This window comes from Temnothorax nylanderi, unplaced genomic scaffold (assembly GCF_030848795.1).
Source record: "Temnothorax nylanderi isolate EJ_2023f unplaced genomic scaffold, tnyl_v1.0 TNYL_tig0038_pilon, whole genome shotgun sequence".
Lineage (NCBI taxonomy): Eukaryota > Metazoa > Arthropoda > Insecta > Hymenoptera > Formicidae > Temnothorax > Temnothorax nylanderi.
In genome coordinates, this window is record NW_027249100.1 from 700,642 (window position 1) to 722,512 (window position 21,871).

At 35.0% G+C, this 21,871-nt stretch overlaps 3 protein-coding genes across 5 annotated transcripts; 2 read left to right on the top strand and 1 right to left on the bottom strand.

Annotated features, from left to right (window-relative positions):
• The first annotated feature begins 885 nt into the window (after positions 1-885).
• Positions 886-13,172, top strand: LOC139771320 (gamma-aminobutyric acid receptor subunit alpha-6). Its single transcript, XM_071704017.1, has 11 exons — positions 886-1,002; positions 5,759-5,979; positions 6,936-7,003; positions 7,473-7,693; positions 8,313-8,395; positions 9,655-9,854; positions 9,951-10,038; positions 10,248-10,408; positions 10,772-10,951; positions 11,316-11,467; positions 12,458-13,172. The coding sequence occupies exons 1-11, from the start codon at positions 980-982 to the stop codon at positions 12,681-12,683; spliced, it is 1,623 nt and encodes a 540-aa protein (XP_071560118.1). The 5' UTR covers positions 886-979; the 3' UTR covers positions 12,684-13,172.
• A 104-nt stretch (positions 13,173-13,276) lies between these two features.
• On the top strand, positions 13,277-16,638 carry LOC139771321 (uncharacterized). Its single transcript, XM_071704018.1, has 2 exons — positions 13,277-13,681; positions 13,872-16,638. Exon 2 carries the CDS (start codon positions 13,933-13,935, stop codon positions 14,983-14,985), a length of 1,053 nt encoding a protein of 350 aa, XP_071560119.1. The 5' UTR covers positions 13,277-13,681; positions 13,872-13,932; the 3' UTR covers positions 14,986-16,638.
• A 256-nt stretch (positions 16,639-16,894) lies between these two features.
• On the bottom strand, positions 16,895-21,730 carry LOC139771319 (Rab escort protein). 3 transcript variants are annotated; one of them, XM_071704015.1, is made up of 12 exons: positions 21,341-21,730; positions 21,171-21,237; positions 20,442-20,633; positions 20,171-20,357; positions 19,853-20,090; positions 19,530-19,752; positions 19,245-19,451; positions 19,028-19,152; positions 18,789-18,949; positions 18,492-18,662; positions 18,319-18,400; positions 18,117-18,245 (listed from the first exon to the last, which is right to left on the bottom strand). In XM_071704015.1, exons 1-12 carry the CDS (start codon positions 21,387-21,389, stop codon positions 18,241-18,243), a joined length of 1,707 nt encoding a protein of 568 aa, XP_071560116.1. In that variant the 5' UTR covers positions 21,390-21,730; the 3' UTR covers positions 18,117-18,240. The 3 variants fall into 3 exon arrangements, with proteins under 3 accessions (XP_071560115.1, XP_071560114.1, XP_071560116.1); XM_071704014.1 differs by lacking the exon at positions 18,319-18,400 and having other exon boundaries at positions 16,895-18,245; positions 18,849-18,949; XM_071704013.1 differs by lacking the exon at positions 18,319-18,400 and having other exon boundaries at positions 16,895-18,245.
• Positions 21,731-21,871: the final 141 nt, after the last annotated feature.

Here is a 21,871-nt window from a genome sequence, read left to right on the forward strand (position 1 = left end):
ATTAGTTTATATTATTTATATTGTTAAGAGTGAATTGTTAAGAGTCCTATTTAGATCCTGTTATTCCAAACTCTTATCCACATGAATCTGTGCATTTGAATGTAAACGAAACCGACTCGCCTAGACGAAACCTAGCTGAAACGCGATCAGAAGCACACAGAAACCTACTAATTAACCCAAGTTTAAAGATAGCCGTTAGAAGTGATTCAGTGAGAGAGGTGATACGAATCTCCTTAATTGCAGATATAATCTAAACCGTCCCGAAATCGTCAAATGTGATTTAGCTCTCTCCTAATATCTCTCAAACGTTTTAACAACATTATATAATAATCAGAAAAAACATACGTGCAAAATATGAATTGGCGCTTACTTCGATATACTTTTCTAAAACTTAAAATACCAGAATTTGAAAGGCGGAACGTCCACGCAGGTAAAACACTGAGATTCTACCTGGCTGTCTAAAGTCCAATGTGCAAAATCCTTCATCTATCAATCGCTTTCAATTCAAAAGTTTTCGGTTCTTGGTATTAAGCTCCTCATCTTTCTTTCCCAGCATTACGATTAAGCTGATGAAACTACACGATAAGCCGTACAAACTTCTCCGCTTGTCGTAAGTTTCGAAGTTATCTTTCCATTCACGCACATCATACATATACAGACCCTATAGGTACGGAGAGGATTAAAATCAGTTAAAATGCGAGTTATTATTATTCAGACCGCAAGTTCGTCGCTGTAACCACGCAGACACGCGTGGCGTTGAAGGATTAAGCGCAAATATATGGACGGCGTGATTTCGGGACTTGCGCGTCGCGACTCTTGTAAGCTCGCGTCTTAGGGGGGTTCGCGGCACGAAGATCCACGCGGCCGCCGCAATGGTCCGTCGCATCTCGTGGCGAGTGTTAAACTCCATCGGGCATCGATTCAACGAGCGTATTACTCTTGATTTCGGTGGAGCGGATCGCGAACCATCACCGAGAGGATGACACCGAGCAAGCTGCCGCTGTGAGTAAAATAATTAGTCGCTATAGCGAGAAAATCATCGCGAAGTAGCAAGACATTTCGGTCACCGCACATTCTTTATTTTAATAGTAATACAGTATTTTGTATTTATTTTAACAGTGCACACACACATTGTCAGGCAAAACGCTCCGTTTTTCCTAACTTTCTTTCCTTTTTACAGCGTTTAATGCTATTAGAATAAATAAGTATTTAAAATTGTCGTTAAACATGTTAAATTTAATTAAAATCACGAACAAGTGCGAGAAATTTAAAAGAAATAATTTTGATTATTTTGTGTTATATGCGAAACAATCGCTAACAAATTATGACATTTTCTTTAACACGTCTGTCTTTACAATAACTTACTTCGCCGTTTGCTCTACAACTTTACAACTTCGTTGCAACGCCCAACTGTGCATCAACTGTGCAATTTGCAATTACGCGAAGAAACATTAGACAATAGAATGCAGATAAATAAAGCGTTCCGCTCAGAGATAATTATAATTGCATTATTGTTTACTGTTAAAAATAATTATAATGCTCCTTGCACTAAATTGCATGTCATTGTCTGAATTTTGATTAAAACCTTAGAAATTCGAACAATTTACAAAAAAAATGGTGCACTCTCAGATATTCTATTCTGTATAGAAAATTGTAACAACGTCAATTGTTATTCAGGCCGGCGTTATTTAATGCAACTCTTGTTTTATACATTGTATGTATGCATTCGCGAGCGCTTTGCATATTACATCTTGAAATAATGAATAATTTCAATCGCCGTATATCAAAGCCGCTTCTGACGCATAAAGCTCAAAGATGCATCTTAAGCGATTATTGGTGTACGCGTAGATTGCGCAACTTGTAAGAGCTTCTAAATGTTTCAAGAACAGGTTCGAGGCTGCTTCCAACGCAGATGTAATTACCCTTTGAATTTAATCGAGCGTATCTAGCGAGTCGTTATTCGTGCAAATACAAATGTCGAGAGAGCACCTAGAGAGATGCGTACTTGTGCGAGATCAGTTACAATCAGTTCAAAGCTACCGCGTCATCTCAGCCAAATAACAATGATGAATCTTGAAAATAATCTTGCAACAAACAGCGAGATCTTTGTCCTTACTAAATGATTACAGTGAAAAATTACTAACTGGAAATACGACGAAATAAAAATCTATTTTCAAATAACGGTGTTCGGTTTGTAGCAATACAAGTTAAGATGGTTTCGCAGGATTGGCCGTCCATAGGTTCTCCATATGTATCAATGTATATTCGCAGACATACACACGAATATTTCGTCTAAATGTAATACGTCATACATACATGTACATCTTATCTAATATCTACAATAATAAATGTTCCGTCGATATTTGTAAAATTACTTTGCAAAAATGGAAATAAGTCTGTTTTAGTTATTTTTATATTTCTCAGTATTAGTGATAAAATATTACATTTCTGAAACATACAAATAAAAGTATTGTGCTCAGGTAAGTGGCATGACATAATTATTAAAAGAGGAGTAAGAGATATAATATATTAGTTATAATTATATTATTTTCTTATGAAAGGTAAAAACTCAATGATAAGTAACAAGTATCCATTGTTTTATTAAAAATCTCAAATGCAAAAAAGGATCGGCATATTCATATCCTTTAATATCGCTTAGTTTGCCTCCTTCTTTTATACTACATTGCATTCTCACTTATACTTTGAATTCTACGAATGTACTGTGTGTTAAAAAAAAAAGAGATCTGACATAAGAAGAAAATTGATCAATTATCATTGATTGTCATAACGATTGACTGCGTTCAGCAGAACATTTATTTTACAACTGCTGGAAGTTTTCTGAGCTCAGATTGGATTGTTCTTTTAGATCTAGAGAAATAATCCAATCTGAGCTCAGAAAACTTCCAACAGTTGCAAAATAAACGTTCTGCTGAACGTAACCATAATTATATTTAATTTTGTAAACTAATAAGGTACAATTGACAAACTCCAAATAAAGTGCGAAACATATTTCGGATAAATTGATTTCCCCGGAATTTCTAGGCAAATTCGCTGGTGAAAGCAATTGTTCCGATTCGCATCGCATATATAGCGATGACAGTGAAAAAGCGCAATTAAAGTTATTCGCAAGTAAAGTTTACGCATCAACGCATTATTAAAAAGAGAGAAATTTCGTCGTTTAGGCTGCGTTTTATAAAATTACAAGACAGACAATGGCGGAAATTTATTTTTGGTAAATTGTCACGTTTTTCGTCTTACTTTAAAATACAAAAATTGATTTATTAATTATTACTAAATTTTGTAAATTTCACAATTATTGAGTTGTTTACAGGAATAGTCTTACGAATCTTTCATTTTACATTGCGATTATTCTCTAATAATCACTGTAGATTGAAATAGTTTCATTCATCTCTTTGGTAATTACTTGAGATTAATGATTATTTTATTTCTAATATTATTATTTTATTATATTGCTATTTCTTTCCGTTAAAAGCCCTATGTTATTTTGCACGATGTAACAATGCCGATGTTGCGTTCTGCATATAAACGCGGCTCGGTCCATCACTCGAAACTTCATACGGCCCACTCGAAGACCGCCTCAAACGGCCCGAAAATCGGGTGCAAAATGCGCATACGATCTCGTGAGATTGTGACGTAACGGGGCGTAATGTTCTCTCGAAACAGGTGAAGCGAACCCTCGTGGACCACGGCTGCTGAATCGGCGAGTGACAAGAGGCACTCTCGTCTATTTTTTCCTTCCCGCCTCGATACCGGCCTCGCCTTTATGCCTTAAACCGAACTCCAAACAATGCTCGTCGTTTATCCCGTTTGCAACTTTATTACGTTACGGTGCTCCGAGCTTCGAGGCAAAAATTGAAACTAATGCGGAGGGAGGGTTGATGTAACATTTAGATAACAACTTCGAGAAGTCATTGAATGTGAAACGTACGTATCATATGCACCTGTCTCCTTCAGATGCGGATTTAAAATTTGGAATTAAAATTCGGATTTAAAATTACGGATTTAAAATACACCTCGTTGACAAATGTATATTCAGGATCTCTCGTAGTTTCCGACACACAAATTACTATGCATTTTTCGTTATAAAACTATGACATATGAATTTATAAATCTCGTACAATTTGCAAGAGATTTCGGAGGATATCGCGAGAGCAACAAGATGCCGTTTGCACTTACGATTAGCGAGCGAATGTCTTCACGCGTGTATCGCGAGCCGCGGTTTATCGGTAGCGGATAGTCCGATCCCTGCGCCGCGCCGGAACAAAGTTCTGGCACGCGGACGATGCTATTTCGCGGTGGCTACGTTGAAGGGCGATAGGGAATGTGGGCATAAGAGCTGAGAGAGAACGTAGCGTGCCCTAGATAACTCCTTGTAGCATCTTTGTAACGTTAACGTCATTATTATGTCACGTTACGCCGCTCGAGGAGAAAAGCCTCGAATACCGCGCGCACCTTTTTGAAACACGCCATCGATTTTCGCTTGACGTAACAGTGCAAAATGTTTCTAAACATTTTAATTAAAATGGATATATAAATATAGAGCGTATATATACTCTGTGCGATTTGATACATAATATATTTCTCTTTTTAATTAAAATATAATCTGAAACTATATATATTATCAGATCCAATTAATAAAAAAAAAATATGAGTAAAAATAAATACGTCATTAGATAGCATTTGAAAAATTAGGCTATTAAATTAAATTGACTAAATTTGTTATTAAAGGATACCGCACGCATAGTCAATTATGCAAAACGATTGTTCCCGTTGCAACGAAAGCGTTATAAAAAATTGGAAACTCAGGATCTATTGGCGGTATTAACTGGTTCTCTTTAGGCTTAAAATGCGAGTGATCGATACGGATTGAAATGCGTTTCTCTCGGTAGGACAGAATATCAACTTTAAAACCAAATGGAACCTCTACGGTGAACAATCCCATTCACGCATCCGTAAAGTGCACTTATGTTCGTTAAATACTTAATGAATTTCAATTATCGACATTTAGGATCTATTCATGATGTTGAATATAATTTGACAGACATCGACACCCAAGTAAGATATATTGTGTCCTATATTTATAATTTTTCATCACGCGTTACAATCTTTCTCATCTATTTATCTATTTAAATTACCGTATTTTGATTTGTCGACTTTAAGTTATCACAAAAAAGGTTGCTACAAATCTTGTTATTTCGTTTAAGCAATTTCTAATTTATTCGCGATTTCGATACAATTAATAGTTATATGGTTATGGCTTCAATTATGTTAAAAGTAGCAACATAATGGTGTTTTAACTTTTAATTTGACGATTTTACTTAAGATCAAATTACGTGCAGTTACGTGCAGTTTACATTGAGTTGGCTAATAATTTGCGTGGTGGTTCAAGTCAGTGATTGCCATACTGTTGTCGCCAAAACCTCTTACTCCTACTAGTCCTGCTGCATTAAATAGCTCAGCAATAATCCGCTCCGTTTGTTAGAAATTCCAGAGTTATCAAACTGTGTGTGTGTGTCAGTAATTTTATTATTAATTAGCAAGATATTCAAGAACGCAAATATTCCGCAATAAACCGTTTACTTTCAGACCGCGAAGTTAGATTAAATTTTCGTAAGAAAGTACGAATTTCCGATCTTGCAAGAGATTTGTCTTGCATCTAATTCTCTACGTAAACAGAATATTGCACGGAATTCATCGTCGGTGGAGTAATGAACATGGTTCTGTATTATATGCGTAGTTTCGTCATTCTCGTGCCACTCACTGTGTACGAGTACCATTATTATGCGTTCGAAACCAAAGCGGCATCGAGCCTCGCGACGTTGTCGTCCGAATCGTTGACGATCAGCAGCAAGATGCCCAGAGCTACGATGAACGATATTGTCTCGAAGAACATCACCATGGTCCTCGAGAATCTATTAATGAATTACGAAAACAATCAGCTGCCCACGCACGGTAAAGGTAAGAAAAACAAGAGTTAGTAGAGTGGAATGCTTTCACAAATTACGATTCAATGAGAATTTCTACTATTCAGAAGTCATAAAACATAAATAAGTAGATGACAGCGTATCACTCTGGTACAGATCGATTGCTTTTTCCGTAAACTTATATTCTCCTCGTGCTAGACAATAAGCAGAATTTCTTCTTTGCAAATTTACAATGTATTTTTACTGTTTTCTTTGACAGTAGATACGCGTTCCCGAAATTCATTATACGTATACTTACAGTTAGTTGTATTTTCAATTTAGATTTAAAAGGTTACACACAGAAAATTTTATTTAATGATTAATTCGGTAAGGATTAATTTTTATAAATGACATTAGAGCGCTGGATACAACGAGGTATGTAAGCTCTCTAAATCTGAATCGGTCGAGGAATCAGTGAATAGTCACTGATTCAGATTACTATTCCCTGATTCAGCTTTAGAGAGAATGCAAATAAGCGTAACGCATATGCATTTAATATCGATATTAATTTTATGAATACAAGCTAAATTGCGCTGCGGTCACTCTACAATACTGAAACTATTTTATCATGCATTATGTCCCTATACCTGCGCTAATCGCAGCATCACACAGCGGAAAATAATATCGGATATAATTGGATTCCGAAGAGCCGAGGAAGATCGTACACGGTAGCCTAACCGCTTTAATTATCGATAATTAGCTCCAGGCTACAATGTCGAATTAATAACATGTTTGTTGCAATATTAAAATTGAATTAAAAAATTAAATGTTCAAGCGCATATCCTAATTAATTAATTACACGAACAAATCTGATGATCGCCTATAATCGCCGCCATTTTGGTATTATTTCTTGTTCCTATTTTCTCTTTAAAGAGCTATATATTTCAAACTCTTTGCTGATATTGACATTTCATAAATCACGGAGATATATTTATTCCGAATTTTTTTCAGGCGTCCCCACAGTGATCAAAACCAATATTTTAATTAGAAGTATGGGTCCAGTATCTGAGCTTGATATGGTGAGATTCGAAACTTGTCAGAGAGGAAGGTGCACCAGTAAATCTCTATCCCTTTTCCTACCTTTCTTTATTTTTATTTTTGCGGAGTCATACAAGCTACTTTAAGTATACTAATTTTTAATTATTGTAACACGAATCAATCATTTACTGCAGGAACAATAATTGCTAGCTGATCTCATCGTTTTAACATTCTTCTTTCATTATTAATTTCATGCTTATCATATCTTCAATGCAAAGTTGATGTTAAATAACTCGTAAATTTAAGCCCAATGCAATACTTAAAATATATAATATATTTATTTAAGATCAAAATTGAACTATGTAACGACAATCTCTAATCGGCTGTTTACTGGTGCACGTGTACTGTTGCTTGATAGTACACATCCTCGATGAATTCATGTTTTACTTTCGAATCTGTTTGAAAACTGTTTGAAATCTGTTTGATGCGGTCTTAAAAATTCTTCTACAGGATTACTCGATGGACTGTTATTTCCGGCAATCGTGGCGTGACTCGCGTCTAAGCTTTCTGGGCCCGATCAAGTCTCTCAGTCTCAGCATCAAGATGGTCGAAAGGATCTGGCGTCCCGATACCTACTTCTACAACGGCAAGCATAGTTACGTGCACACGATCACTGTGCCGAACAAATTGCTAAGGATCTCCCAGGACGGCGATATATTGTATTCCATGAGGTTTGTTCGCGCATAAATTTATACCCACTGTGTAGCAAATCGAATCCGATTTCTCCGATACCTACGAGATATTTTCGAACTTCTTTTTATACACGTCATCGTCGACGTGTATATTTTTTCTCGAAAATAAAAATTATATTTCTATAATTATATTTCTATAATTTTTATTTTCGCGAAAAAAAATATACACGATCGACAAATAGAGAAGTTCAATTCTGTACTTGATAATACATTCTATCGCAAAATATTATACGAAATTATAACATTGTATCTTTGTTGTTCTCAAAGTACTCATAGTAGATGTAAATTCTTCAGAAAGCCTATTTATGAACGGTATATGAGAAGAAAATAATATAATATAAAATTGAACGATAGAGTTAGGCCCAGTTTCACAAGTGTCGGTTAACTTTTAACCTAATCTAAGGTTAAAAGTTAACCGACATTTGTGGAACTGGGCCTTAGATGTACATTAGATGTAAATATCACGTACACACACAATTTTACTTATAATATAAAAAGATAATAGAAAACTAAGTAACAGAATTGTAATAAATATTTTATATTTTAGTATCATAAGTAATTTTTAGTCATAATTCTTTTTTAATGTCTCGTAATGCAGGCTCACTATTAAGGCCAAATGTCCCATGGAGCTGAGGAACTTCCCTATGGATCGACAATCTTGCCCGTTAATAATGGGAAGCTGTATGTATCGATTATTTAACCGCAGAGTAATACCGCACCTTGAAAAGATGAATGCCCACTATATTAAAAAATTAATTTTTAAAGTGAAAAAAATGCGGAGATTTTAAATTATAAGATTAAATATACCAGACAAAATTATATTCTATAATTTTAATCAGCGAAACAAAATATTGTATAATTTTTATTTTTAGTCTTTTGTTTTATATTGCACTTATTGGTTCGTGCGCAGAAACACACTTTTCACGATATGATATGAAATCTGTACCCCGTGTTATTTTTGTTTAGTTTAGCAAATCGCGGCCCTTTTTCGCTCTTAATATTGAAGTCTACAAATCATTTGGAAATACAAGGTTTCTGTGCTTGGCGTATCAATTGAGATTCAAGCTGACAGAAACGTAAGGAAACCGGGACAAATAATACTTCATTTGTATGCCCTCGCACGCCACATTATACTGTTCCTCACGTGCATAACATTCACCAATATTATCCTTCGGCAAGTGTTCGCGATCGTCCACGTCGAAGTTACGATTGCAATAAATTCGATATTTCTTTACGGTGCCTGATGCTTCTGCCTTCCGCTATAACATCTGGCATCATGACCCATGATGCGACGTAATATCGAAATTTATTATTATAAGCGCGCTAGTGATGGTACTCTCCTCGAATCGGGATGCATGATTTAAGATTAGTTAGATTAGTCATTGGTATTCGCGTGGCTACAGAAATATCCAAGTGAGACATAGCATAAGGATAATATATTCGGCGAATGTACGTAAGACGAATTTCCAAATGTTTAGGATTAATAATCGAGGGATAAATATGACAAATAGAGGAAACAGACTTAGAATAATTAATTAATTACTTAATTGTCTTTAATGGATATTCATAGAATTTATAATAGGATATCCTTGCGAAGTAGATGCATCTTTAGTCTCTCTCTAATATGCTCTTAATTGACGAATTCTCAAATGTTTAGGATTGGCAATCAAAGAATAAATATATGGAAAGAGAAGATTGTATTTGGAATAATTAATTATTTAATTATTTATTTGTTCGCTTATTAGATATTTACAGAATTTATAATAGCGTAATGTAATTAAATATAATTTAATGATATTTCTACGATTTATATATATCATTGAAATAGACACGAGTATCTTCGGCATCTCTCTCAAATGCTTCCAGTATTTTGTCAGATTAATGTATCTTGAAAGATGATTTTTTTCTATATTATACTGTTACGTCTCTCTAATTGTTAGATGCTTACACATCGGGGCAGCTGGTTTACGAATGGCAGGAAGGTATGTCGGTGAACTTCGAGCCTGGACTGTCGCTGTCGCAATTCGATTTAATGGGCTCGCCGTACAGAAATCTCACGTTTATCCGTCGCGAGGGCGAGTTCTCGATATTGCAAGTGTCTTTCAACTTGCAACGCCACACCGGATACTTTCTCATACAAGTAAGCGCGCGTAAATCGTAGCGTTCATTGCAGATGATAAACAATTTATCTTTCTTCGAGATGCGACGTAATAAAAAAAATTTTTTACATCGGCAGGTTTATGTGCCGTGCGTTTTGATAGTCGTCCTAAGTTGGGTATCCTTTTGGATCCATCGCGAGGCGACAAGCGATCGAGTGGGTTTAGGTACAATCAATTTTTAAGATATCTCTTCCTGTCGTTTTTCTTGACATTTTCATGATTTGTCGCTCGTGCAATTTATCATTTGTCGTAAAGAAAATTTTACACTTGTTTATCATTTTTCTTTCATTTATGAGCCTTGAAAATCTCACGAGCCCTAGCCCTGTGTGTCTGAGGCGTCTAAATGGAATAACACTGTGTCATAAATTTTACAGGTATCACCACCGTCTTGACGCTATCGACGATAAGCCTCGATTCCAGAACGGATTTGCCGAAAGTTAGATACGCTACCGCTCTGGATTGGTTTCTATTGATGAGTTTCGGTTACTGCATCGCCACCCTCTTGGAGTTCGCGGGTGTTCATTACTTCACGAAGGTGATAATTCTGCGTAATCGCGATATTTTCTCATCCGTTCAATCGCTTCCTTGTATCTTAAGAGAAGATATATCGAGAGAATTTATAATATAAAATATTTTGGGAAAACGATTGCGATCTTCCAGGATCTCTAATTAAATATAGTTTTTTTTATCTTTGCAACATGTATTTTCGATGTAAGTGAATGCTAGAAAACGTAGTTTCGTGTTTACATATGTAAGTGTAAAAAAATTACTACATTTGCACAAAAGATTATTCAAAAAATATTTAAAATTATTGTTGGATCTTTAATTACAAATATATTGTACATAAAAAAAAAATAAAATTTGAGTCAATATCAATCTAATTTTGATTAATTTTCAGGTTGGTAGCGGCGAGATTCCGTTGGACGACGAAGAATGGGAAGAATGGAAGGGCATCGCGAGCGAGGAGTTCGAGGATACATTTCGCACGATGATTTCTTGCAGCCCTCAGGCTGTTCATCCGGAGATTATCGATACGAATACTAGAAAGCGTGGTTCCCTCATGTCCGCGCTATACAGTGTTAGCTTGATATTTTAATAAAAACTGTTAACAAAGTCACCCAAACAATATCAAAGACATGTCTTAGAAGTTCAGGAGATTTTTAAAAATGTAAAACGCCCTTTTCAGATATTTATATTTTCTGTATTCTGGCCTTTCTGTAAAAATTTTGTAAATTAATTTTCCGTAATTCACAGAAAATTAATTTACGAATGATTGAAGTGCAGGAAAATTAATCCTGTAAATCTGTTAAAATATTCGATCTTCGGAGTCCGGTCTAAAAATATTTAATTTTCTTCTGAATTCTCGACAAGTTCTTCTCCTAGAATTTAATATCAATTGCATGTGAAATATCAGTTGTTAATTCAAGTTTTACTTCCGGCAGGACGGCGTCACATACGAAAGAGATTCCTGCCATTCCATCACGGTCGCCGTTTCTTCAAAACCGTCGACCATGGAGAGACAGACGCAAACTGAGCTTATTTTACCGATATGGCGACAGTTTCTCTATTGCTTAGCGGGAGATGATGCTTTCAGGTACATTATACGCGTTAATAAGAAAACATAAAGTAACGTGATATCACTGCGGCATCTCCTATTCGATTTCTATTGTGCCAATTTAAAAGACTCTAATTAATATAGCTGTTATAATTTCTTTTTATTATTAGGTGTTATTTCTATTATTTATAAATAAACTAGCAAAATTGTCGCAAAAATTAAAAAATCGTGAATTATAAAATATGTTCATTTTTATTTGTATTTGTTAAGTCATTTTAAACCTTTCGCCGGTGCAAGTCATCCCAACGTGATCTTTGTCGATAACATCATACAGATGCATATTAATGCATATAAGGTGCAAAATTAGTTTTGATTACACGTTCCACGTTATGTCTTATTGTTAGTCACTTCGCTCATTTGTAAAGTTGACTTGCAGTTGATGCACATTCGATGCTGGAGCTTGTTTTATTTATGTAGTTATTTTTATCATACCTTTTGTTTACTCTCTAGTCTTTAGACATATGACCATTACATCCAACAAAATCAGTATCATACCCACGCGCTCCCACGCGTTCCCACGCGCTGCAGTATTGATGAATTGCTCCGTGTGAACAAGCGTCACATTTTAATTGTACTAATTCCGTAATATCTAACAGTAAATAACGCTGAGGATAATTTCAAAGAAGATCGAAACGTTTGATTTTTTTTACTTTTTATACAATTTAACGACTAATTTATGATGCGATATATTTAAGTCACAGCAATTAGATTGTATTTTAATTATGTTGATTTAAGACCTAAATGTGTATTTGCGTTATTAATTTATTAAGCTTCATGGCCCTTTAACTATTGGTTAATTTATGAGTTTGATTCTTTGCAAGCCTCTTGACTTCAGTTTAATTTAATCATAAAATATCTTGTACATGTTTTAACTTAATATTCTTATTTATTTCGCGTTTATTATATTACTCTTTTATTAATATAGCTATATAAAAGAGATGCGTAATAATTAATATCTAAAATTGCCAGGCGTCGCCGGCAACGAGAAGCGGCTAGCAACTATCGAAAATGCGGCGATCGTATGTCGAGGAGGCACATAAACAGCGTGTCTTACATCGACAGGGTGGCGCGGATAGTCTTCCCCGCGTCTTTCGGTCTACTCAACGTCTGCTACTGGGTAGTCTACGTCACCTATCAAGAAGAATTTAAGTGGCAGGATCCGCCGATCGGGTCGATAACGCCGATCTCCCATTAACGAAATATCAGTAATGACAATGAAGCAAATATATAATGTATTACGAAGCGGGAGAGAATCGTGCCACTTCGTTCTTGAAATTAAATTGTCAAATTTATCTCAAATTAAGTTATCAATCGTACGTATAATACATATTATAATATGTATATATGTAGTCATAATTTTTTATTAAAAATACGTAATATACGTAATTCTGTGTTAGACTCTCGAAATTGAACACGCGTTTGCCAAATGTCCTGTGTATATTGATGCCTTCCTAGAATAGAATAACAAGAAATATATAAACAAACGAATTACATTTTTCTCGTAAATTTCCGGCTCTATCATAGTGAAAGTGTACATACGAATGTTAGGAAATTTAGAAAGCAATTTCTGATTTTTTTTCTTCTTTCTTCTCTTTCTCTTCACTATACTAGAAGCCTTGATTAATAGCCTTCGTCAAATTATTATACAAATTTATTAAAGAATAAAATTAAATAAATAAATTTATATTTATATTTATTCATTTAATATTCAATAAATAAACTTGCCGAAATTTTCACGCGTTTGCATGATACTCGCCTTCTTGCCCTTGAAGGATGGATATATGTGACGTTGCACCACAAATACCACTCAAAACTCTTCGTAAGTCGGATATGATTCCACTTGTGTCGTTGTTATTCGACTCTTGGTAAGAGCGTCGATGAGAAGTTTTTTTGAACGTTGTCTTCGTCGATTATAAGTCATCTTAAGAACTATACATTGTTGACATTCAAAATCCCCCCCCCCTCCCCCTAAGAACACACTTCCAAATTTGTCCAACACAAAAGTGACATTCTCAGTATGTCCGCAACAACATCGCAAACGCGCACCTTATAACGCATGATTTTTAACACAAGACTTTGTAATATTTTTATCGACACGCGCACCAGCTCATTGTGAATTTTATACCACTGAAGGTCTCAACCAAGATCTAAACGTCTGGGTAGACTCATTTGAGGAATAAGTACTTGTATTTGGTATGACTATTTTATGTATAATATAGTTTACGCAGATATGTTACGACAATATATAGTATTTAAAACTTAATTAGATTTTTACATTAGGCTCCATTGCCCGATAACTTTAGATTTTCCTTGAGTAGTAATAATTATTGATTCAAGAATAGACGAGTATATATTTTATGGTATAATATTCTTTGTGTCGCAGAAATAAGGAATAACGCAAAGTTAGGAGATTTTAAGGAAATTTAATTTTCGATAATCGAAAAATGGATGATAACAAGATAGTACACGACGAAACATACGAGAAAAGCGTCAAAATCGAGGCGATAGAACCCGAACAGAGAAATGTCGACGTTGAGGTGAAGTTAGCGAGGGACGTTCGCGGCTCATTAGGCTTAGAGCTGTCCTTAGAACTCTGTGTAGTTTGTGGGGATAGAACCAGTCGTAGGCACTACGGGGCGATCAGCTGCGATGGTTGCCATGGCTTTTTTAAGCGCAGCATCCGCAAGCAGCTGAGCTACCAGTGTCGAGGAAGCAAAAATTGTGAAGTTACCAAACACGACAGAAATCGTTGTCAGTATTGTAGACTTCAGAAGTGCTTGGCGATGGGCATGAGAAGTGACTCTGTGCAATATGAAAGAAAACCGGTATTGGGTGAGTCGGCTGCGACAAAAGTTGGCAGTCGTAGTCCTAGGGTAAAGCCTGTGCCCAACTCTGAAAATATAGACGTTGTGGAAGTTCCCTCGAGCGTAGGATACCACTCACTGCCTGTCCACGACACCGTTACGCCGCGGCCGAAGAGGAGAAAGCATTATACGGCGGAAACAAAGACACACTGTGAGAAATTGCTACCCGCAACCCTGCCAAAGCGCGAGAATTCAGATTTAAAGTCAAAATTGAACCGTTTTCGTCCGATTCGGCCAAAACCTTTACAACTTGATGTTTTCTCAGTAGTCCTGTTGCCGAGACATACATTTGAACTGCAACCTGATATGATGAATATGACTACTTCACCATCAAATCGCGTTGTTGTACCAAGCACTGTGCTGGTTAAGGAAATAATTACACCTTCAGATAGTAACACCATTAACGAGAATGATACTAATAACAGTAATAGTAATCTTAATGATAGTTATAGTGATAATAGTAGTTGTAGAAAAAATAGTAGTATTCAGTTATTTTTTGAGAGTATGACACAGACTATGTTGAGTTTACCTAAAGAAGTACAAGCACGCGTTAAAATGCAGATCTGTGAAATTGTTACTAAGGCAGAGATACAACACTGTGAATCGCAGGCAAAATCCAAGACTGAAAATTAAATTTAGAGAATTGATAATCTGTTGTTTTCAAATTACGGCTCGTGTTTAAGCTCCAATGTCTTTCAATACAGACTGAATTTTGCAAGATGTAGAATATAATTAAAGTGTTAAAAAGCGAATGACGCTAAACTTTGCATGCTCTTTTAGCCATATTTTAAGAATATATTTTTATTTTTTAAGTAACAAAAATGCTTTTCTTTTACATTCTGGTCACTAGAAGGTCTAAATGATGGATATCTGAAACGCAACCACCAAAAATTTTCTTATTCGGGAAAAGTGTGGCTACCTGAACTAGAACAGAACCAATATTTCTATTCTGCACAAAATACCGATGTATTTGCACTTTATTAGCGATTTCTCGAAGTATCTCATATTAGGAGCACACTTTTTCGATTTTGCATGAAGCTTATTTTTTGCATTTTTCTAATTTTCAGAAAAATTAATATTTAAATTCGATTTTACATTTCAGCATCTTAAAGCTTATTAAATTCCCTTCAAAATGACCTACTACTTTTTTCAATTCTACCCATAGACTTCCGATAATCACACAAAATAGATGTGGTATCTCACACACATAACAGGGGACTTTCCTCTATTCTTATTACAAATAAGGCTAAAAAAAACATGCACAGTGTTATTCGCTTTTTTGGTTTCCCTAATACAAACAATTCTTGAAAAATATCTTTTTTTACTACCTTTCAAACCAGAATATCCCCTTAATTTCGTTTAAAAAGATATTTCTCATAATTTTAGGTGGATAATGTACATAAATAGTTTATATTTATGTATATTAATAGTTTATATCTTATAATTGTATTTATAAGAAATACAATTATTAAATATAAATTTTTTAAATCATGATGTAGGTAAATTAAATTGAATTATAGTCACTATTATAATTCAATTTAATTTAGCATGAGTCCTTATTAAAGAAAAGAAATGCATTAATGATTATTATATAGTAATCACTATAGTGATTACATATATTTTACATATATGTAAAACATTAAGTGTTTAAAATTGCGGGTAACTTCCTATGTGTCCTTACATGTTTTAATGTTGACTGTAATTTGCATTGTGGGACATTCAAAAATGACGAACAATTTTTTATGTGATATCGACGAAAAAATAAGAAATATAAGTTTATTACAATATGTGATCGACATGTTAGGTTATACAATTCATTATAATTTTACTTTTTAGATACGCCATACAAAAAATAATAGATATAAATAAAAGTAAATATATATATTTATGAAAGAAGTACATATTCAAAACACCGTTTTGATAAAAGATGCTAAAATATTTAAATGCATAGTATAACATTGTAAACAAATTTTAATATACCGAAAACAAGTCGAGAGATTAATTTTTCAAACTGTAAATGAGCTAGTGAATAATCTGTCGAAAACTATGTGGCATGACAAATATCATATTTGTCTCTTTTAAAACTTCGAATTGTATGATTTAACCAATCATTTCTGATACATTACTGAATTATGTGATAATGTTATGTACACATAAATTGGAATAATAACGAATATTTGTTAAGTTAAAAATATAAAAATATAAAGCAAATGAAAAATTTATTAATTTTATCTTCGTAAAGTTGTATAGTTATTACAAAAATAAAAAATATATATATGTATCTAATTATTTTGATATCTAAGAGAATTAACAAACAAATAACCGTATCTTCAACCCAAATAAATTTTGACCTATAAATATTTGATACTGAAAAAATACCTTGTGCAGGTATCTGTAAAATATAACACTTAAAAAATATATGCCTTAAGCAAATTTTCTATATCTAAGACTTGATATAAATATTAAAATAAAAAAGGAATGTTCCTCTCATAGCCTTGAATTTCCCTTGACTTTTATACGAAAAAAGATGTATTATAGTTGATTAATAGTTATAAACATTGTGTATTTTTGCATTATATGTATAGTTTCACTTGTAAAAGCGAATGAAGCAATATACAACATTAATTGCTTCTTCGTGAAAATAAACTATAGAACATGAGCGGCAGGCTTAAAGTGATTTACGTCTAAGAGTTAAGTATTATATATTAAAATGAACTATTATCTTATTTAAGTCACAAACACGTTGGCCGAGTACAATCGCATACACAAATGTAAAAATTTGATAAAATAATTGATGCTTCTCTTTTCATTTCGACAAGTATGAACATAACAATACAGAATTACTAAGGAAATTATTTCAAAACGGCACACTAAAAAGACGACAATTATACGAGAACCAATTATTCATTTAAATCGAGTTGTGCATTTTTTTCTCATATTTATTACAGATATATTATGACAACGCATTAAAGGTATATCTATTTATGTATAATGTATGTAATACAAACTATCAATCCCAATATGTCACGACGTCTATCTAAATGACTAATGGCTCGTGCACATACAATAATTTATATGTAAATTGCGGTATGCAATAACGCAATACTGAAGTATCAAAGCGTGACGCCATATATCTTCCCATTCTTATTATCTCTGCTAGTATTGTTATACGGTGTATGTACGGTGATTACGAACGCTACGCCTACCTAAAATGGATTTCAGAATGCATCTGTATTTTCTTTATTCTCGCCGTTTCATTGCACAGAAAAAAATTATTAAATAAAAAAGATACATATATAATATGTGAATCGCAGTATAAGATATCAATCCAGTGATATTATAATTTCGTAAACTTTTCACTTTCATAAATGCATTTGTGCTCTTCTAACGAGTCTGTTTCTTTTTTGCCAAAGCTCACTTTTATGAGTAAAACGTGAAATGCGAAAGCACTGTCTGTCTCTGTATAGGTGAGAGATGAATCGGAAATAAGCGATTCAACGACAAAAATACTCTGAATGGACAAAAAGCAACGTGTACGAACAATTCAAAAACAATGTTAAAGCTTCTCGTTACTACTGTCTCGCAATCTCATGCTCGTTATTTTTTTTCGAATGTTTGTAAGGAAATGCAATAACAATGAAGATAAAAGACACTAAAGGCGCAAAAGCCTTATCCCCTTTTCGACAATAGAGACGCAAAAGCATTATGATAATTGTTCATTCTTCCTCTTTTTCGGCTTTCTCGACGTCTTGCTTCTCCTCACCCTCCGCGATATCACCACCCTCGAATTTCGGGCCCGGTGCTTCGTCGCCTTCCAGAACAATTTCCTCTGGGTCAGGCGCGCGTGGCAAAAAGTCTTCTTCTGGATACATAGACTTGAAAATGTTTTTAGCCTGAAAGTAAAAAAACAAAAATTTTAAAGGATTATCTAATGCAATTTAGTACCATTTATTTAATTTAAAGTACCATTTATTATATCAAAGCAATTAACTTTGAAAAAACCGACACCGTTTTGCAGGAAGTATATCCATATAAAAAATAGTGCAAACTATAAGGTATTTGAGAAATTATATTTTACAATTAGTTACATTTTATACAATTACTACATTATATTATTATCTGATATTATCAATACATACCTGATTTACAGCAAAGTCGAAATCAAGCTCAAGATCCGGTCCGGAACATAGATGTATGTTACTCGGCGCAGAATCGCTTAGTTTAATGTCGCTCGCGGGTAAATTCAGATACAAAGACCATAATACTTGGGGTACCGGATACTCAGTTTCTTCCTTCTTTTGTCGGTCATCCTAATATAATTATTTAATTTAAAATATCACGTTTATTTTCACACTGATACAATTTTAATGCCTTCGGTATTTTACCTTGTAAAATATAATTCTAAATTATTGATCATTTTTATTCAGATATTTTACCTGAAGATGTCGTTTATCAGGAGATACTGTTTGAGTATGAGAATCAGAAGAACTACGTACAGCATTAGAGTGAAGCGGTTCCGCTCTCAGGAACTTATTCACGACATATGCTAGATCCTCCTTTGCGTTTTTAGTACGTTTGCATGTCATATGAACTATGACTAAAGAAAAAAAAAAAAGAAAGTGTACAATGCAAACCGATTTTGAAGTTAGAATATTCCCATTAATGTTATACATACACAATCCTTGAGGGCAGGCATTAGTAGATGGTCCCAATTCGATTAGAGTAACGGCTTCTTGATCTTGTTCTTCCGGCGGATAGTACAAAAGAGTTAGACTTTCTTTTTCACCTTGCATAATTGACCTGTAGAAGCGAAAAATATGTCTCCAATAAAATATATTGCGCGTACGCGTAATGTATTATCTTATCAACTGTAAAAAAAATAAAGAAAATACCTGTCAGTGATGAAAATTCCGCGCGAAATTTGATTTTCTCCTTCAGAGGCTACGATTTCTGGTGGCAAGTGTCCCTGTCCTACGACTAAATGCTCCAAAGCCAATCTCTGTCTTCCACTGATAATGGCCTTGCATTTATCCTCGTTAACTACTACGCCGTCTAATTGTCTCTTTAAGCAATAAATTCCACCAAAGACTGCACACAGTCTAAAAGTATGGAAAATGTTATTTTTATGTGACTGTAAAACAGAATGAAAGTTTCACCGCGTTTTTAGAAACACACACCTGCAGAAACATTGAGGCAGTTCTCCGCTTCCGTACATAGGCCATAAGAAGGGTGTATTCCCATAACGTCCAAGACTATTGAGAAAATGCTTCGTACGATTAACGCCGTCTCTACATGACGTTTTGTTCGTTGCCATTGCAATAGCTTGCATAACATAATGCTGTACTATAGGCGTAAGACTTTTCGTATTAAGATATTCTAAGAACGTTTTATCACGGAAACCTAGAGACGTAAACGGGACACATTATTATTAAGTCAGGAATTAAATAATCAAAAAAAATACATGCTCATACGTAATGCGTTTACGTAATGTGACACGCACCATCAAATTCTGGACTATCGGCACCCTGTTCCATGCAGGATGTCAGAAGCTGCATCAACATTCTCTTCTCGATCACGCTAACCGTTTTGTTAGCGAACACATCGGCTCGAGAACAAGGAACTTGGGTAAGTTTACCGTCCATAAAAGTGGCAACCCTAGAGACCGCACGGAATTCAGCATAACGCGCAATGTTGCTAGAAATCAACAGTTCTACTAATTCACCACGGGCGAATAATAACTGCAATAAGAATCACGTGTCATGTACATATGCACATTAAGAGAATTAATGCGCGTATCTACAAATATCTGTAATCTTACTTTAGGCGCCAGATCGATATTAAATCTTCTATACTCCTTCTTGATACGGTCTATGCTCCACTGTTTCACATTCTCCTTTCTGTCAGCCTTGTCCTGATCAGTCTTTTCCGCGCCATCGATTGCGGCACTGTCTCCAGAACTCTCGGTCTGGGTGTCCTTCGAAGAGACGTCAGGTAGGTCCGCATCGCTGCATGAAAAAGGGATCTAGTCAGAATATACGAGATACCATCTAAAATCGTTAAACGGTTAATTTATGCAGATCATTTCTTACTTGGAAATATACCAGATTTCTCCAATGTTCTCGACTGTGGAATACTGGTCACTAGCTTTCAAAAATTTTTCGTCCCCCTTTAAATCGACATTTGTATTCCTAGTATTACTTTTAACCGTTTTTAAATCTTCTATCCACTTTTGCAGGCCATCGAAATTAAATGTAGCCCACAGCCCTCCGTAATATTCGTTGCTAAATAAAATAAGTAAAAATTCTATTTAATAACGCACGAATATTGCCCTGATTATAAATAGCTTATCATATCATATTATGAAGTGTGAAAGAAAATCCTTTTATCTCTAACAAAAATGCGTGATAAAAAGTCAATCGAGATTATTACTTTACTTTCTTATTTTTCCTCAAATGATCAAGCTAGTTAATTTTTTACATTATTATAGTTAACACTCTAAAGAAAATTTAATTAATAATAAAAAAATTAAATTTAAAAATCAATCATGTATCTAACACCCACAATTGTACATCAATAAACACATTGACAACAAATCTATGCAACAAAATTGTTTTATACAATTGTGGCATACATATCCTTAAGATTTGATTTAATAAAATATTAAACATTAAAAAGAACATTAAATACTGATAACTAATCGCCTTTGTAATCTTGTACGTCAAACATGCTTCGAATTATGTATATATAATTGACAGGTGACAGATCGTCGGTCCAGGGGAAAAGAGGAGGAAAAGACACGTCAGGCATCCGGTAGTTACCTGTCCAGATGCAGAACCCTCTTGCCGATCCTGCTTGCCGCCGCGGCGACGATGGACTCGGTCATACCTGTCGGAAATCATGACAGCGAGATGAGGATTACCGGCGAGGAAAAAAATATTCCTTCTCGTTGGCAAACGCGACATGTTCCCGTCACGATAAAAATCAATACCTGTTCCAACGACGACCACGTCGTATTCGGTCGGCAGATCGTCCTCCATGGTTGTCTCTCCCTCGGCGGCTGCCTCGGTTGCTGATCGGGTTGCACGGGTGCGATCAGTGTGCGTGCGGCGAATAAATTATAAATTCACGATATATCGGACACGGGCCGATCAATTCATCTTCCACGGCGACCGACGAGATTCGCGTAAAAAAAAACGACCCCGCCCCGCACGCGACCTTCGCTCGCAACTCTCGCGCGCACACACAGGCCACAGGCCCGGTCAACCCTTTTTTTTTTTGCACGGAGTTTGACAGAACGAACGGTGCAAAAGCAGCCAAAGGGGCGAGCGGATTAGCGCATATCAGCGCATATGCACGACCATGATGTAAGAAGACAGGTGTAGCAAGTCCAAGGATGCGCAGTAGTCATTTTCTTTGACCAATCAGAAACTGGTCCGAGATGCGAGAAGGAACTCGCTCGTCGCGAGCGTCGCGGAGAAAGACATGAAACAGACAAGAATGCCTGTTTTCATAAATGCGA

Bases quoted from the DNA above. Each gene is read 5' to 3' on its own strand.
- LOC139771321 (XM_071704018.1), top strand. From the start codon at position 13,933: ATGGATGATAACAAGATAGTACACGACGAAACATACGAGAAAAGCGTC.
- LOC139771320 (XM_071704017.1), top strand. From the start codon at position 980: ATGACACCGAGCAAGCTGCCGCT. The intron at 7,694-8,312 runs GTTTGTTCGCGC...CTCGTAATGCAG, and splicing joins GATATATTGTATTCCATGAG to GCTCACTATTAAGGCCAAAT. The intron at 11,468-12,457 runs GTACATTATACG...TAAAATTGCCAG, and splicing joins GCGGGAGATGATGCTTTCAG to GCGTCGCCGGCAACGAGAAG.
- LOC139771319 (XM_071704013.1), bottom strand. From the start codon at position 21,389: ATGGAGGACGATCTGCCGACCGAATACGACGTGGTCGTCGTTGGAACA. The intron at 20,634-21,170 runs GTAACTACCGGA...TATTTTATTTAG, and splicing joins AGGGTTCTGCATCTGGACAG to CAACGAATATTACGGAGGGC. The intron at 20,358-20,441 runs GTAAGAAATGAT...TTTTTCATGCAG, and splicing joins GAAATCTGGTATATTTCCAA to CGATGCGGACCTACCTGACG.